Raw genomic sequence first — 17,932 nt, forward strand, 5'->3', positions numbered from 1 at the left:
ATTCCCGCACAGCTCCGGGGACTTATGGCCGCGCGCAATACAACGCGCGCGCACGCCGCCAGAGCTCCGACTGCTTCCCAATGAGTTCGCGCGCGCACGCTCCCGCGCCCCCGGCACTGGAACTGGGTCTGTGAGGCCCGGGAAAAGCTTAGCCCCGCCCCTCGCCGAGAGGCGCCTGCGCACTGGGATACAGTAAGCTTTTTCTCACGCTGTCCGTCCAGCTTGAGTGGAGCGAATGCGCACGCGCTAATTGCCCCTGCGAGGAAGAAGTCACGTGGCAGCCGGAAAGCGTGGCGGCTGCTGCGAGAGCCTGTCCCTTCACCGCCCCCAGGGAGCTGGAGCGACAACAATGACGTCGTTTCCGTTTCCACCACCTCTTCCTTTTCCCGTCCTCGCGGACGCCGTGCCGGGCCGGTGTTAGTCTCCAGCCCTGGTTGTGGAAAGCGACAGAAGTCATGGCGATGTTTGAACAGATGAGAGCTAACGTGGGCAAGTTGCTCAAGGGTATCGACAGGTCTGAGCCCGGTCGGAGGGAGCGCTCTGGCCATGCGGGGCGGAGGGGAGGGTTTTCAGGAGGCAGCAGGGGGTGGTCAGGGTCCTGGGCTTGCCGCGGGGTGGGGTTTCTCTATCCTCCTGGGGGAGGAGATGCTTAAAGAAACGCCACTGAGCTGGGGGCGGTGACTCACGCCTGTGATCTCAGCACTTTGGGAGGCCGAGGCAGGCGGGTCGCCTGAGCCCAGGAGTTAGAGACCAGCCTGGGCAACAGTCATACCCTCTTTAAAAGAAAGAAAGAAAGAAACAGCCCTGCAAAGGCCTAGAAGCGAAAGAATCTTGGTACCGCTCAGTCTCTTCGTGAATTGCCTTAAGGTTTCCTTCTCTGCCCTGCCTCCTTTGAGTGCCTCTGAATCTCTCCCTTCTCTGCTCCTTACGTCATTCATTCACATGTTTATTGAAATAAAGTGTCAGTGCTAGGCAATGCTGGGAACCACAGGCGAATCAGACAGCGGCAGATCATGCCTTCACGGTCTGAGTTCCCATTCCATGAGGGAGACAAACCTGACATCAGACAGTGATATCTGGGAGAGGTTAGAACCGAAATGGGGGAAGCAAAGGCTAGAGTGTTCAGACGGACATGGGGGAAGTAGGCATCCAGGTAGGCAGGAGAGGATGGGGCTGGATCAGGGTGGAGGCCTGAGCAGGGGAGGAAGGGGTGAGTAACAGAGATGTTCAGGAGGCCAGATGCACAAGCTGCAGTGACTGACTGGCTCAGAGGTTGGGGAGGTATCCTAGGCAAGACCCAGGGCTCCAATGGAGTATAGAGCTTAGGTGAGAGGTCTGGGATATGAATAAGTTTTATTAGAGATTATACTGGACATAATTCACTACCTGGATAGAGCAAGTGGCCAGTGCCAGATTTAGAGGGGAAGGGTGGGAGGAGCAGGTTACAGTTGCCCCTGCAACTGTAAAGTGACTGGCCTCAGCTTCTGTCTCCTGTCTGCTCACCTATCTTGATTCTCCTTTAGGTACAATCCTGAGAACCTGGCCACCCTGGAGCGCTATGTGGAGACGCAGGCCAAGGAAAATGCCTATGATCTGGAAGCCAACCTGGCTGTCCTGAAGCTGTAAGTGTCTGGCTGTCTGTCTACACTCCCATTTCAGCAGCTAGCAGGGTGCCACTCCCAGTACGGGCAAGGGGGTGGCTGGTGGTATCCTGCATGATGCAGCATCTCTTGGTGTGCAAGACTAGGAAGCCAAGGAAGTTGGGACAGGAGGAGGGATGGTTTTTGAAAAATCAATTGCCGAGCGCAGTCACTCACACCTGTAATCCCAGCACTTTGGGAGGATGAGGTGAGTGGATCACCTGAGGCAGGGAGTTTGAGACCAGCCTGGCCAACAGAGAGAAACCCCAACTCTGCTGAAAAATACAAAATTAGCCGGGCGTGGTGGCACATGCGTGTAATCCCAGCTACTTGGGGGGCTGAGGCAGGAGAATCGCTTGAACCTGGGATGCAGAGATTGCGGTTGCGGTGAGCCAAGGTCGCACCATTGCACTCCAGCCTGGGCAACAAGAGCAAAACTCCATCTCAAAAAAAAATTAATAATAAAAAATCAATTAGGGTGGCTGCAGGGGCTCATGCCGCTAATCCCAGCACTTTGGGAGGCTGAGGCGAGATACTCACTTGAACCAAAGAGTTCGAGACCAGCCATGGCAACATAGCAAGACCCAACTCTATAAAAAAATTTAAAAATTGGCCGGGCATGGTGGCTTACACCTGTACTTTGGGAGGCTGAGGTAAATGAATCACGAGGCCAGGAGATCAAGACCATCCTGGCTAACACGGTGAAACCCCATCTCTATGAAAAAAAAATAAAAAAGATTAGCTGGGCGTGGTGGCGGGGCGCCTGTAGTCCCAGCTACTTGGGATGCTGAGGCGGGAGAATGGCATGAACCCAGAAGGGTTGCAGTGAGCCTAGATCACACCCCTGCATTCCAGCCTGAGCTACACAGCAAGACTCCGTCTCAAAAAAAAACCATTGTTTTAGTTAATGTAGTGGTGTGTGGCTGTAGTTCCAGCTACTTGAGAGGCTGAAGTGGGAGGATTGCTTAAGCCTGGGGGATCGAGGGTGCAGTGAGCCATGATCGTGCCACTGCACTCCAGCCTGGGGGACAGAGTGAGACCCTTCGTTTTCTCAAAAAAAATAAATTAAATAAGAATTACCGATCTGGGTGACATGGCACAGCCCTGTCTCTACAAAAAATCAGCTGGGCACAGTGGCACACAGCTGTAGTCCCAGCTACTCGGGAGGTTGAGGCAGGAGAATTGCTTGAACCTGGGAGGCAGAGGTTGCAGTGAGCCAAGATCATGCCACTGTACTCCAGCCTGGGCAACAGAGTGAGACCCTGTCTCAAAAATAAAGAATAATTACAGAACACATGTACAGGCAAATACATTAAGCAAACATGTAGTTTAACAAATCATTATAAATGAAAGCCTACATAATTGCCATTTATGTTGCAAAAGTGTTGCTAGCGCCACAGGCCTTTTGCCCCATATGCTCTGTGTCAGCCAACTCCCCTGCTCCCCCGTATTCTCATGGCCTGGCTTTATGTGATGGTTTACCATACATGCATCCATTTGAATCAGCTCAGCTCAGGTTTCCCTGCTTTGAACTTGATATAGATGGAGTAGATACAGCACAAACTCTTCTGCATCTGCCATTTGCTACTCATCACTGGGTTTGTGAGATCCATCCAGTTTTGTGTGTTTGTTTGTTTGTTTGATGTGGCTCCAGTTTGTTTTCATGGATGTATACCTCTTCAGTGTGTCACTTGTGTGACTGTCCTAATGATCTCTTCTGGCTCTTGATGGACGTGTGGGTTCTTCCTACCTCCACTTTTTTTTTTTTTTTTTTTTTTTTTTTTGAGACAGGATCTTCTGTTGCCCAGGCTGTAGTTCAGTGGCACAGTCATGGCTCACTGCAGCCTCAGCCTTCTGGACTCAAGCGATTCTCCCGCCTCAGCCTCCTGAATAGCTGGGACTACAGGCACCACCATGCCCAGTTAATTTTACTTGGGTGCTTTCTTGCTTGCTTTCTTTTTTTCCTTTTTCTTTTCTTTTCTTTTCTTTTTTGAGACAGAGTCTCACCTTGTTGCCCAGGCTGGAGTGCCTTGATGTGATCTCATGATCTCAGCTCACTGCATCCTTTGTCTCCCAGGTTCATGCAATCCTCCTGCCTCAGCCTCCTAAGTAGCTGTGACTAGAGGTATGCGCCACTATGCCCAGCTAATTTTTGTATTTTTAGTAGAGACAGGGCTTTGTCATGTTGGCCAGGCTAGTCTTGAACTCCTGACCTCAGGTGATCCGCTCATCTCGGCCTCCCAAAGTACTGGGATTACAGGCTTGAGCCACCCACCCCCACCCCCCACCTTCTGTTGTCCTCTTTTGCAAGGGAGGAAACTGACAGCCCCTCAGTTTCCTTTCTCTGCTCTTTAGCCTTTCAGTGCCTCTTAATCTCTCTCTTGTCTGCTCCTCATGTCATAAATAAGCAGTCCAGGGTCACTCAGCGGGAAGTTTAAACCAAGGCAGTCTGGCTCTGGTTCCTTAGCCACTACTCCAGACCGCTGCTGCTGTTCTCATTTGTTTGTGAATCACTTAGCAGTGTCTGCCCCACTGGGTGGTTGTGAGCATTAACTGTCTCTGTTCACAGAGGAGGAAAGTAGGCTCAGGGAGGTGAAGGTTATACAGCCAGGAAGCATTGGGATTGGGATTGGAACCCAGGCGTGTCCAATTCCCAAACTCCAGAATAAAGCAGTGGACAGCCTGCCTGGCACCTGGAGAGGGTTGGGGACTTTGGAGGTGCCACATGTGGCCATGTCTCTTGTTCTCTTTCTTAGGTACCAGTTCAACCCAGCCTTCTTTCAGACCACGGTCACCGCCCAGATCCTGCTGAAGGCCCTCACCAACCTGCCGCACACAGATTTCACCCTATGCAAGTGCATGATCGACCAGGCACATGTATCCTTCCAGCACTGGGGCCAGGGCCTGTGTGGGAAGGGGCCAGAGTCAAAGTGCATGAATTCCGGGGGAGATGGTCTGTGGGTGCATCCACAAACACCAAGTGCCTGCTCTGGCCCAGCATGGCAGGGTGCTGGACCGTGCTGGGACACTGTGTGACTGAGACAGGCCTGGGCCCTGTCTTCACGAAGTTGTCACAGTCCAGTGAGGAGGCAGACAGTGATAGACTGGAGTGGTCAGGGTTGGGTTAGAAGAGCCACAGCAGCCGGACACAGTGACTCACACCTCTAATCCCAGCACTTTGAGAGATTACGGTGGGTGGATCACCTGAGGTCAGGAGTTCGAGACCAGCCTGGCCAACATGGCGAAACCCCATTTCTACTAAAAATACAAAAACTTAGCCGGGCACGGTGGCACACACCTATAGTCCCAGCTACTTGGGAGACTGAGGCAGGAGGATCACTTGAACCCGGGAGGTGGAGGTTGCAGTGAGCCAAGATCGTGCTGCTGCACTCCACCCTGGGTGACACAGTGTCTCAAAAAAAAAAAAAAAGAGCTATAGCAGGCACCTGACCATTTGGGTGGGGGAATATGTGGACATGAACACAGCCATCTGTATTTACATTTCTATAGAACAATGTCTGGAAAGGTGGAAAAGTACCCAAGAATTGCAAATGACTGTTAACCTCCTAGGAAGGATGGCTGTGAGACGAGGGAAGACCTATTTTGCTACTGTTCACTCTTTTGTATTTTTAACTAGAAAATGTTTAAACCAGGGCCTCCTGGAGGAGGGAACATCTAAAACATAAGGAGGTAGGTGAAGGGGTAGGCAAAGGTGATCCAGGCAGAGAGGACATTCATGGGCTAAAGGAAGCAAAGCTCGGTGCTGTCTTTCAGAAATAGTAGAGGAAGCTTGACATAGGAATGATTTTAGGTGGTTTTTTTGTGTGTGTTTGTTTGTTTGAGACGGAACCTTGCTCTGTCACCCAGGCTGGAGGGCAGTGGCATGATCTCGGCTTACTGCAACCTCCACCTCCCAGGTTCAAGCTATTCTCCTGCCTCAGCCTCCCGAGCAGCTGGGAAGACAGGTGCATGCCACCATGCCCGGATAATTTTTGTATTTTTAGTAGAGACGGGTTTTGCTATGTTGGCCAGGCTGCTCTCAAACTCCTGACCTCAGGTGATCTGCCCACCTCAACCTCCCAAAGTGCTGGGATTACAGGTGTAAGCCACCGTGCCCAGCCTTTAGGTTTTATTTTATTAGTAGTAATAGTAGATTTTTTTGTTGTTAATATTTTCTTTTCTTTTTTTTTTTTATTTTCCGAGACGGAGTCTCGCTCTATCACCCAGGCAGGAGTGCAGTGGCTGGATCTCAGCTCACTGCAAGCTCCACCTCCCAGGTTTACGCCATTCTCCTGCCTCAGCCTCCTGAGTAGCTGGGACTACAGGCGCCCACCACCTCGCCCGGCTGGTTTTTTCTATTTTTTAGTAGAGAAAGGGTTTCACCGTGTTCGCCAGGATGGTCTCGATCTCCTGACCTCGTGATCCGCCCATCTTGGCCTCCCAAAGTGCTGGGATTACAGGCTTTAGCCACTGCACCCGGCCAGTTAATATTTTCTTTCTTTCTTTTTTTTTTTCTGAGACAGAGTCTCGCTCTGTCACCCAGGCTGGAGTGCAGTGTCACAATCTCGGCTCACTGCAGCCTCCTCCTCCCAGGTTCAAGTGATTCTCCTGCCTCAGCCCCCCAAGTAGCTGGGACTACAGGCACGTGCCACCACACTCGGCTGATTTTTTGTATGTTTAGTAGAGATGGGGTTTCACCATGTTGGCCAGGCTGGTCTCGAACTCCTGACCTCAGGTGATCCACCTGCCTTGGCCTCCCAAAGTGCCAGGATTACAGGTGTGAGCCACCAGGACTGGCACATCATTTCTTTCCTTTTGCCATTACAAACAGTCCTGCAGCCAACATCCTTTCTCCTGCATACACCTGCGGGAGAAATAAGCTGGCTTCCTTTTCCAGCTCTTTTTCTGAGCTGAACCTTTGGAAGAAAGCAGCCAGAAGAAGGTAGGTGGGGAGGGGTGACCTGTGGCCCAACCTTAGCTCCAAAGCCAGTTTTCCTTAACGCTTCCTCCTACCAGCAAGAAGAAAGGCCAATCCGACAGATTTTGTACCTTGGGGACCTGCTGGAGACCTGCCACTTCCAGGCCTTCTGGGTAACTTCCGTGGGGTCCAGGGACAGGGGAGATGGCAGCGCCATGTGGAGCTGAATGCTAAAAGTAACAATGGTGCACAGAGCCTGGCTTCCTGCTTTGGCAGTGGGCCCAGTGCTCCACATGTGTGTTTTTGAGGAATCATCATCCTCTCATGGGGCAGGTACTCACAGGTCCTCCCCTTGCCCACAGGCTGAGGCTGACCCTTTCCCCTCTCTCCCGTCTTTCCACTGGGGCCTCTACTACATACCGTTAATCAGAAGAAGTCCTCCAATGGCTGGGTGTAGTGACTCACCCCTGTGATTCCAGTATTTTGTGGAGGCCGAGGTAGGAGGATTGCTTGAGGCCAGGAGTTCCAGACCAGCCTGAGCAACATAGTGAGACCTCATCTCTACAAAATTGAAAATTAATTGGGTGTGGTGGCAGGTGCTTGTACTCCCAGCCACCCAGGAGGCTAAGGTGGGAGGATCGCTTGAGCCTGCAAGTGAGCCATGATCATACCACTGTACCCCAGCCTGGGCAACAGAGCAGGACCGTGTCTCAAGAAAGATAAATTCTCCGTTTCTTTCCATTTCTTCTGCCTGTCTGACACACTCTGCCCTTCTTGCTCTAACTGGAACCTGGCCCCCCACTTCTGCAGCCTCCTGAGTGGGAGGCTAGTTCACCTCCTGGTTCCTATCTCTTCTGATACCCTCAGTCTTTTTTGTTGTTTTTTGTTTGTTTGTTTGTTTGTTTGTTTTTTGAGATGGAGTCTCACGCTGTTGCCTAGGCTGGAGTACAGTGGCACGATCTTGGCTCACTGCAACCTCTGCCTCCTGGGTTCAAGTGATTCTCCTGCCTCCTGAGTAGCTGGCACTACAGGCACGCGCCATCACGCCCAGCTAATTTTTATATGTATTTTTTATTTTATTTTATTTTTTTGAGACAGAATCTCACTCTGTTGCCCAGGCTGGAGTGCAGTGCAGCAATCTCGGCTCACTGCAACCGCCACCCCCGCCCCGAGTTCAACTGATTCTCTTGCCTCAGCCTCCCAAGTGGCTGCGGTTACAGGCACATGCCATCACACTGGCTAATTTTTGTATTTTTAGTAGAGACGGGGTTTTGCCATGTTGTCCAGGCTGCTCTTGAACTCCCGGCCTCAGGTGATCTGCCTGCCTCAGCCTCCCAAAGTGCTGGGATTACAGGCGTGAACCACCGCGCCAGGCCAGAAACCCCCAGTCTTGAAGTGCGTGTGTCATCACTTCCTGCCCAGTATCAGTCCCTCTGGTGACGGCTCTTTGTTTCTTGAAGAATTCGGCTCCTGGCCGGGCGCGGTGGCTCACACCTGTAATCCCAGCACTTTGAGAAGCTGAGGCAGGTGGATCACTTGAGGTCGGGAGTTCGAGACCAGCCTGACCAACATGGAGAAACACTGCCTCAACTAAAAATACAAAATTAGCCTGGTGAGGTGGCGCATGCCTGTAATCCTAGCTCCTTGGGAGGCTGAGGCAAGATAATCGCTTGAACCCAGGAGGCAGAGGTTGCGGTGAGCTGAGATCACGCCATTGCACTCCAGCCTGGGCAAGACTCCCTCTAAAAAAAAAAAAAAAAACCCAGAATTCAGCTCCTTCTCACTGGCCTTGTCTACCACTCTTGCCCTAATTATTAGATGCTTAGAAAGTAACACAGAGGATCCTTTGACCACCCAGACCTCTGGGTCCCTTGCTGTCTTGGCCAGCTATCTTGTACTGCATTTGACCTCAGTCCTTCTCTTCCAATCATACCCTGGGCCAGTTCTCTGCACATTGGACCTCTGAGGCAATTATTTTCTTTCTTTTTTTTTTTTTTTTTTTTGGTTTTGTTTGAGACAGTGTCTCGCTGTGCGAGCAGGCCGAAGTGCAGTGGCGCAATCTCAACTCACTGCAACCTCCACCTCCTGGGTTCAAGCGATTTTCCTGTCTCAGCCTCCCAGGTAGCTGGGACTACAGGCATGGGCCACCACGCCTGGCTAATTTTTGTATTTTTAGTAGAGATGGGGTTTCACCATGGTGGCTAGGCTGGTCTCAAACTCCTGACCTCAAGTGATCTGCCTGCCTCAGCCTCCCAAAGTGCTGGGACTACAGGTGTCAGCCACCGCGCCCAGCCCTCTGAGGCATTTTTAAAAATTGATACTGATACATGGGTCCTGCCCTCACAGAGTCTGATGTAATTGGTTCAGTGTAGCCTAGGCCTTGGGATTTTAAAAAGTTACCCTGGGTGATTTGGACATCTGGCCAATGTTGGGAGCCACTGCCCTCACCAATAATGGCTCCCCTCCTCCCCCTGTGAGTTTCCAGTGTCTCCATTCTCGCCTATTCCTCCCAGCTTCTCAGCTCACCCCCACAGGTTCTCCATCCCCGCATTCTTGGGCCTGACCATTAGCTCCAACCCTCTGTCTCTGCATTCTTCTCTGTTTCGCTTCCTTCTCTTAAATTGCATGTGCTGGCCGGGCGTGGTGGCTCACGCCTGTAATCCCAGCACTTTGGGAGGCCAGGGTGACCGGATTGCCTGAGGTCAGGAGCTCACAGCCTGACCAACATGGAGAAACCCCATCTCTACTAAGAATACAAAGTTGGCCGGGCGTGGTGGCGCATACCTGTAATCCCAGCTACTCGAGAGGCTGAGGCAGGAGAATTGCTTGAACTTGGGAGGCGGAGGTTGCGGTAAGCCGAGATCATGCCATTGTCCTCCAGTCTGAGCAACAAGAGCAAAACTCCATCTCAAAACAAACAAAAAAAACACATGTGCTTCCCCTGTCCCCAGCTGCAGCGGTGGTCTTGCTTCCTTCCCCAACTCCTGGATGTTTGCTCATGCTTTATCTGTCTCCCTTTCTTCTCACCTCAACTTATGATCTGGCTTCTTGTCTCAGGAGAAAATAGAAGCAGCCACTGCAGAAATTGCACCTGCTCCCATCCCAGACCCTGACATTTTATGTGCGGCTGACTGCATACTTTTTTGTTTTTAATTCTTAAACATTTTATTTTTTATTCAAGTAAGAAATTATTGATTAGCTTCAGTTAATCCCACAAAGAAAATGATCAAATGCTTAAAATAATAGAGTTTACTAGTTCTACAAACGACTGTTCTCACTAGCAAACTAGCAAATGAGATGTGTTGGAGATCGTAGACCTATTCCATGTAACAGACAGGGTTTTTTTTGTTTGTTTGTTTTGTTTTGTTTTGTTTTGTTTTTCGAGACAGGGTCTCACTCTGTCGCCCAGGCCGCGGTGCGGTGATGCAAACACAGCTCACTGCAGCTTCGACCTCCCAGGCTCCAGTGATCAAGTGATCCTCCCACTTCAGCCTCCTGAGTAGCTGGGACTATAGGCCCAGTTTTTGTATTTTTAGTAGAAGTGGGGTTTCGCCATGTTGACCAGGCTGTCTTGAACTTCTGGCCTCAAGTGATCCTCCTGCTTCAGCCTCCCAAAGTGCTGGGATTACAGGTTGAGCCATGACGCCCGGCCACAAATCTGGATTTCTGCCCACCTCACTGGCTGCACCTTCCTAGCATCCACGTGGGGGATTGATTCCCTCCCTTCTGTTGGAGGGAACATGTACCACAGAGCTGACCTTTGAGCAGAAACCTGAAGGAGGTGAGGGTGGTAGCCATGGCCATGGAGGAGGAGAATTCCACACACAGGCCCTGAGATGGGCAGGTGCCTGGTGGGTTTGGGGAGCATCAGGGAAGCCCCTGTGGCTGGAGCAGGGTGAGTGAGGAGCGAGTGGGCAGGGGTGAGGGCACAGAGGTGACAGGCAGATTCTGTGTGGCCTCATGGGCTATGGTAGGAAAATTGGCCTTTTCTCTGAGTGGGACAGAAGCAAGGGGAGGTGGCTGCATACACTTAGCCAATACATGTCTGTCCTCTTTCTCAGGGCCCTGGTTTCTGCCTGCCAGGTTCAAGCCTCACCTCTAGGATTTTGGGTAAATCACTTAGCGGCCCGGTCTCTTCATCTGTAAAATGGATGTAACTTACATCACAGGGCTGCACTCAGATGAATGGCTAGCATGTGGGATCAGTGCTCAAATGGTAGCTGCTATTTTTTTTTTTTTTTTTCCCTGAGATGGAGTATGGCTGTGTCGCCCAGGCTAGAGTGCAGTGATATGATCTTGGTTCACTGCAACCTCTGCCTCCCAGGTTCAAGTGATTCTCCTGTCTCATCCTCCCTAGTGGCTGGGATTACAGATTACAGGCACCCACCACTACACCCGGCTTATTTATTTATATTTTTATATATATATGTTTTTTTGAGACGGAGTCTTGCTCTGTCTCCCAGGCTGGAGTTCATGGCACAGTCCCAGCTCACTGCAACCTCTGCCTGTTCAAGTGATTCTTCTGCCTCAGCCTCCCGAGTAGCTGGGTCTGCAGCTAATTTTTTGTATTTTTAGTAGAGACGGGGTTTCACCATGTTAGCTGGGATGGTCTCAGTCTCCTGACCTCATGATCGCCTGTCTCAGCCTCCCAAAGTGCTGGGATTACAAGTGTGAGCCACCGCGCCCAGCCTAATTTCTGGGTTTTTGTTTGTTTGTTTGTTTATTTGTTTGTTTTTGAGAGGGAGTCTCCCTCTGTCGCCCAGGCTGGAATGCAGTGGTGTGATCTCAACTCACCACAACCTCCACCTCCTGGGTTCAAGCAGATTCTCCTGCCTCAGCCTCCCGAGTAGTTGGGATTACAGAAATGTGCCACCAAGCCCTGCTAATTTTGTAATTTTAGTAGAGTCAGGGTTTCTCCATGTTGGTCAGGCTGGTCTCAAACTCCTGACCTCAGGTGATCCGCCCGCCTCAGCCTCCCAAAGTGCTGGGACTACAGGCATAAACCACTGCATCTGGCTAATTTCTATATTTTTAGTAGAGGCGGGGTTTCACCATGTTGGCCAGGCTGTCCTTGAACTCCTGACCTCAAGTGATCCACCCACTTCAGCTTCCCAGAGTGCTGGGATTATAGGCCTGAGCCACCACACATGGCCTGGTAGCTGCTATTCTTGTTAAAATTACTGATATGAACGTTGTTGATACGTAAGATTACCAGTGTAGGCTGGGAGTGGTGGCTCACGCCTGTAATCCCAACGCTTTGGGAGACCAACGTGGGCAGATCACTTGAGCCCAGGAGTTTGAGAGATCAGCCTGGGCAATATAGTGACACCTTGTCTCTGTAACAACCGCAGCAACAAAATCCCAGCACTTTGGGAGGCTGAGGCAGGAAGATCACTTGAGCCCAGAAATTCAAGACCAGCCTGGGCAACATAGTGAGACCCCAACCCTATAAATAAATAAAAATAAAGGCAAATAATTTAAAAGGATAAACATTGTGAACATCAATTCCCATCACAGCAAGCCCTGGATGAAAACATGGACCTCTTGGAAGGTATAACTGGCTTTGAAGACTCTGTCCGAAAGTGTGAGTCCCTCTCTGAGGCTGGGCTCCCCAAGGGGAAGGGGTAGGGAGTGGCAGCCAGGTCCGGGGGAGCAGCTCCTTACCAGTTTTGTCTCTGACCTCCACAGTTATCTGCCATGTTGTGGGTATCACTTACCAGCACATCGACCGCTGGCTGCTGGCCGAGATGCTCGGGGATCTGTCGGGTAATGCCTTCTGGGTCCTGGTGCACATCTGGGAGGTTGGGGGTGGCCAGGGCAGTGGACCTCAGTCAGCTCCTCCAACAGGCCTGTGCAGGTCTCATCAGGTCAGCACGGAAGGCCCAACCCAGGGAGGAAATAAGAACCTGGTATAAGACAGTCCCTACCTTGAGGGAGATCCTATACCATTTGCTCATTTCTTCTGCATTAATTGAGTGCCTACCGTGTATCAGGCAGTGTGCTAAACTGGGCATGCAGCAGTAAACAAAGTGGGATGGCTCCAATTCATTCTCATGGAGGCAGCAAAGCACGTGGCAACGTGTAGGTGTCCAGTGGCAATTCATGTCGTGAAGGAAAGCAAGACAGCTCACAGACCAGCGGCATCTGAGCCCTTCCCTCCGTGGAGTGAGGCCCGTGGGCTGAGGTAGAGCAGAGGAGGATTGTGGAGCACGGCCCTGACTTGTAATGTTCATGGGCGGGGTAGCCAGAGTGTATATGGCCAGAGCAGAGTGAGCATGGGCGAAAGTAGAGAGGTGGAGGTTGGAGGGGCATCTCCAGGTCATGTGGGGCCTCGGGAGGACCTTGTCCTTTCCCCTGAGTGAGAAGGAGCCACCGGAGGGCTCTGAGCAGGGGAAGGCTCTGATCAGATGGATATTTTTTAAAGATCCCTCCAAAAACAAAAAAAAAGGAAAAATAACATATTTGCTTATTTTTGCGAAAAGAAACGTAGAAAAGGAAGTCAAAAAACTAAGGAAGGCCAGGTGCAATGGCTCACGCCTGTAATCCAGCACTTTGGGAGGCTGAGGTGGGTGGATCATCTGTGGTCAGGAGTTCGAGACCAGCCTGCCCAACATGGTAAAACCCCCTCTCTACTAAAAATACAAAAATTTGCTGGGTGTAGTGGCGTCCACCTGTAATCCCAGCTACTTGGGAGGCTGAGGCAGGGTTGAATCGCTTCAACCCAGGAGGCAGAGGTTGCAGTGAGCTGAGATCGCACTATTGTACTCCAGCTTGGTTGATAAGATTGAAACTCCGTCTATAAAAAAAAAAAGAAAAGAAACTAAGGAAGGCCACATGCGATGGCTTATACCAGTGAGGCAAGTAGATCATGTGAGGTGAGGAGATCAAGACCAGCCTGGCCAACATGGTAAAACCCCGTCTACTAAAAATACAAAAATTAGTTGGGCGTGTTGGCATGTGCCTGTAATCCCAGCTCTTCGGGAGGCTGAGGCAGGAGAATCGCTTGAACCCGGGAGCAGAGGTTGCAGTGAGCCAAGATCATACCACTGCACTCCAGTCTGGGCACTTTTAGTAGAGATGGAGTTTCACCATGTTGGCCAGGCTGGTCTTGAACTCCTGACCTCAAGTGATCCACCCACTTTGGCCTCCCAAAGTGCTGGGATTACAGGCGTGAGCCGCTGCATCCAGTCAAGTAAAAGCTAACTTTTTTTTTTTTTTTTTTTTTTGAAACAGAGCCTGGCCCTGTCACCCAGGCTGGAGTGCAGTGGCATAATCTCAGCTCACTGCAACCTCCTCCTCCCAGTTTCAAACAGTTCTCCTGCTGGGGTTTCACCATGTTGGACAGGCTGGTCTTGAACTCATGAACTCAAGTGATCTGCCCGCCTTGGCCTCCCAAAGTGCTGGGATTACAGGCATGAGCCACAACGCCTGGCCAAGTGGAGGCTAACTTTTATTGGACATTTTATGTCATGCATTGTACTAAGTGCCTTATATCAGGTAGATGTTTTACATATTTAACAGTGAAAGGAAATTAAAGGATGTGAACATGCCTTAGAATTGAATATAAAGAGAATTATATGAACCTGTATCAAAATGATAATAGTCACACAAAATTATTTCAGGTAACTGAACACTATTCTGGCCATACATTCTTACAGGCAGATTTTTTTTTTCTTTCCCTTCTCCTTTTAGAGATGGGGGTCTTACTTTGTTGCCCAGGCTAATCTCAAACTCCTGGGCTCAAGTGATCCTCCCACCTCAGCCTCCCAAAGTGCTGGGATTACTGGTGTGAGCCACCGTACCCGGCCGTGGCCATATTTTCTAAGGGCAAAAAAAGTGTATTGTGGCCCGGCATGGTGGCTCACACCTGTAATCCTAGCACTTTGGGAGGCTGAGGTGGGCAGATCACCTGAGGTCAGGAGTTCAAGACCAGCCTGACCAACATGGAGAAACCCGGTCTCTACTAAAAATACAAAATTAGCCAGGTGTGGTGGCACATGCCTGTAATCCTAGCTACTCGGGAGGCTGAGGCAGGAGAACTGCTTGAACCCAGGAGGCGGAGGTTGCAGTGAATTGAGATCGCGCCATTGCCCTCCAGCCTGGGCAACAAGAGAGAAACTCTGTCTCAAAAAAAAAAATATATATATATATATATATATAGTTTGTGGTAATGGTCATGTCATAATTTTGCAACCATTTCATATAGGTTGTGGGAAAAGTTAATAAATACGCTGCTTTTGTTAGGAACCAAGATTTGCCCAGGGAGAGAAAAGAGAGGAATAGAAAATAAAAGAAATTAAGGCAGAAGCCCCACGTGAGGCTGAGAGAGCTCAAAGGCTCCCTCTGGCGGCCGTTCAGAGAATGACCTGTGGAAGGGCAGGGGCAGCAGCAAGGAGACCAGCTGCTGCTGTCCAGGAGATGCCAGTGGGCAAGGGGGGCTGCCCTGGCTTCCTGAGCTATGACTCTGTTGCCTCCCAGTCCCCTGAAACTGTGGGATCAGGGTGACCGAAGCCTCTCACTGCCCCTGTCACCTGCAGACAGCCAGCTAAAGGTGTGGATGAGCAAATACGGCTGGAGTGCTGACGAGTCGGGGCAGATCTTCATCTGTAGCCAAGAAGAGAGCATTAAACCCAAAAACATTGTGGAGAAGATTGACTTTGACAGTGAGTGGTGGCCCACGGCCTCAGGCCTTGGGGCTAAGGGGGTGCCTCTCAAGGGAGGCCGAGGCAGGGGCCCAGAGGACCTGGGTACATCTGCTCATGTTCTGGGCTGGGAAGTCTGCACCTGCCAGATTCCATTCACCTTGTGTCTCGGGGCTCCTGCCCAGGGAGCAATAGTGGGGAGCTGGGTGATCTTCCCTGAAACTTCTAGGCCCTGTGTCCTGCCTCATAGCACTCAGCAAGACTTCCTGGGGCCCAGCGGGGCCTCGCAGGGGGTCTCTGCACCATTACTCATCCCTGAGGCCGGTCTGGTTGGCCCTCTTTTATCCTTGGGGTACCCAGGCCTCATGTGCAGACTTGAAGTCCGGTGAACAGTAGGAATCTTGATTCTCTACTTTGGGTGATTTCACATCTTTGTGCCTCAGTTTTCTCATCTAAAAAATGAGGACGGCCGGGCGCAGTGGCTCAAGCCTGTAATCCCAGCACTTTGGGAGGCCGAGATGGGCGGATCACGAGGTCAGGAGATCGAGACCATCCTGACTAACACGGTGAAACCCCGTCTCTACTAAAAAAATACAAAAAAACTAGCCAGGCAAGGTGGCGGGCGCCTGTAGTCCCAGCTGCTCAGGAGGCTGAGATGGGAGAATGGCGTAAATCCGGGAGGCGGAGCTTGCAGTGAGCCGAGATCCGGCCACTGCACTCCAGCCTGGGCGACAGAGCGAGACTCCATCTCAAAAAAAAAAAAAAAAAAATGGGGACGACTGCAACAGTAACTATGATAAACACTGTGTAGGTCCTTACATTTACATTGTTTGATCCTCAGTTACTAAATTACATAAATAGTATTATACCTACCTCATGGAATCATAAGTGTGAATGCTTGTATAACACTTAGCAAAGAACCAGTCACACCGTTCGTTAAATATTCATTATGACCATCGTCTACACACATGTAACTAGCAGAGGCTCAACTACTTGCTCAACTAAAAAGAGTGCAGTGGAGGCCGGGCGCGGTGGCTCAAGCCTGTAATCCCAGCACTTTGGGAGGCCGAGACGGGCGGATCACGAGGTCAGGAGATTGAGACCATCCTGGCTAACACGGTGAAACCCCGTCTCTACTAAAAAATACAAAAATCTAGCCGGGCGAGGTGGCGGGCGCCTGTAGTCCCAGCTGCTCGGGAGGCTGAGGCAGGAGAATGGCGTAAACCCGGGAGGCGGAGCTTGCAGTGAGCTGAGATCCGGCCACTGCAGTCCAGCCTGGGCAACAGAGCAAGACTCCGTCTCAAAAAAAAAAAAAAAAAAAAAAAAAAAAGTGCAGTGGCTACTCCGGCAGCGGGGGCTGCTTCACTGTCACTCATCGTGGCACCGAGCAGATATCCTGGAGCCAGGGAGAAAGGCATGGGCGGGCCGCTCCCTTCATCCCAGGTCTCCCCCACCCTCTTGAGTGTGAATCAGGTGTTTTAAAGATGTGTTTGGTACAACATGGCTTCTTAACACAAACCAGCTAATTTTGTACTTAACTGGGGAACAGCATTGAGCAGGCAGCCATCTGTGCACTTACGGCCCGTGGTATCTCACCTCTAAATGCCACGTGACTGCTGTGTCAGGGTTCTCGGTGAGAACTCCAGCAAAAGATTCTGTAGTGAGGAAAGGGCCTCCTTTTTTCTCCCCTTTGGCTTCTGTCACCCCACCCCACCTTCCTGACCTTTTAGGTCACGGGTGGAGAGGGCATTGCTGAGTCAACAAGGAAGAGGAGGAGGAAGGTGTGAATCTTAGGGATGTAGGAGCCCAGCCCTGCTGGGGGAGTAGACGGGAGGATTCCCTCTGTCTCAGTCCTGGCTCCATTGCTCTGTGTCCTGGGTCCAACAGGATAGGTTCAAAATACTTGGGAGACTGAGGCAGGAGAATCGCTTGAACCCAGAAGGTGGAGGTTGCAATGAGCCAAGATCGCTCCACCGCACTCCACCCTGGGCAACAGAATGAGACTCTTGTCTCAAAAAAAAAACTTGAGTATCCTGCAAATAGTACATAGTAAATATTATTATCATGTAGGTAATTACAAACAACTCTTTCTTGGCACTTTGTTCTCAGCACCTCGTTTGGTCCTACAATCCTATAGGGTAGGTGCTTCTTAAAGATAGGAAGGTGATGCTCAGAGATGTTCAGTAACTTGTCCAAGTGACCCAGCTGTTAATTGGCAGCGCAGGGATTCGAACCTAGCCCTCCTTGCTCCAGAGTCCATGTTTTTAAAATACTGCACCAAGCTGCTTTTGTGATGGTAACCGGGGCCTGGAAGGAGTTTGTGATCTCCCCCTAAAGAACTGTGGGTGCTGTAGCAGGTAGCTGGAGATTTGTCTCCTGCCCTTCTCACTTTCACTCTGGTCTCTCCTTCCCTACAGGTGTGTCCAGCATCATGGCCTCCTCCCAGTAACTGCAGGTGTTTAATAAAGATGTGTTGACTCAGCCCTACTGTCTCCTCCCTGGCTTCCTGCTCTGCCCCTTGCCCACCAGAGGGAGCCCAGGAGCAGGCCTCTGCTCTGAGTGGGCCCCCCTCCACCACCACAACACCCCACCACACCACACCCCCATGGTGGGGTTTCCGCCTCCTTTTTCCCCCAGCTTTCCTCCCTTGCCCCACCCTACCTTCCTGACCTTTTAGGTCTTGGGCGGGGAGGGCAGCATTGCCTTTTAGGTCTTTAGGTCTTGGGCGGGGA

At 51.0% G+C, this 17,932-nt stretch overlaps 1 protein-coding gene across 1 annotated transcript; it reads left to right on the top strand.

Moving 5' to 3' along the window:
• Positions 1–357: 357 nt before the first annotated feature.
• Positions 358–17,683, top strand: LOC105495401 (eukaryotic translation initiation factor 3 subunit K). Its single transcript, XM_011764875.2, has 8 exons — positions 358–514; positions 1,524–1,622; positions 4,397–4,517; positions 6,657–6,731; positions 12,076–12,142; positions 12,247–12,324; positions 15,096–15,221; positions 17,618–17,683. Exons 1-8 carry the CDS (start codon positions 456–458, stop codon positions 17,647–17,649), a joined length of 657 nt encoding a protein of 218 aa, XP_011763177.1. The 5' UTR covers positions 358–455; the 3' UTR covers positions 17,650–17,683.
• The last annotated feature ends 249 nt before the right edge of the window (positions 17,684–17,932 follow it).

Source organism: Macaca nemestrina, chromosome 20, assembly GCF_043159975.1.
Source record: "Macaca nemestrina isolate mMacNem1 chromosome 20, mMacNem.hap1, whole genome shotgun sequence".
NCBI classification, from domain to species: Eukaryota; Metazoa; Chordata; class Mammalia; order Primates; family Cercopithecidae; genus Macaca; species Macaca nemestrina.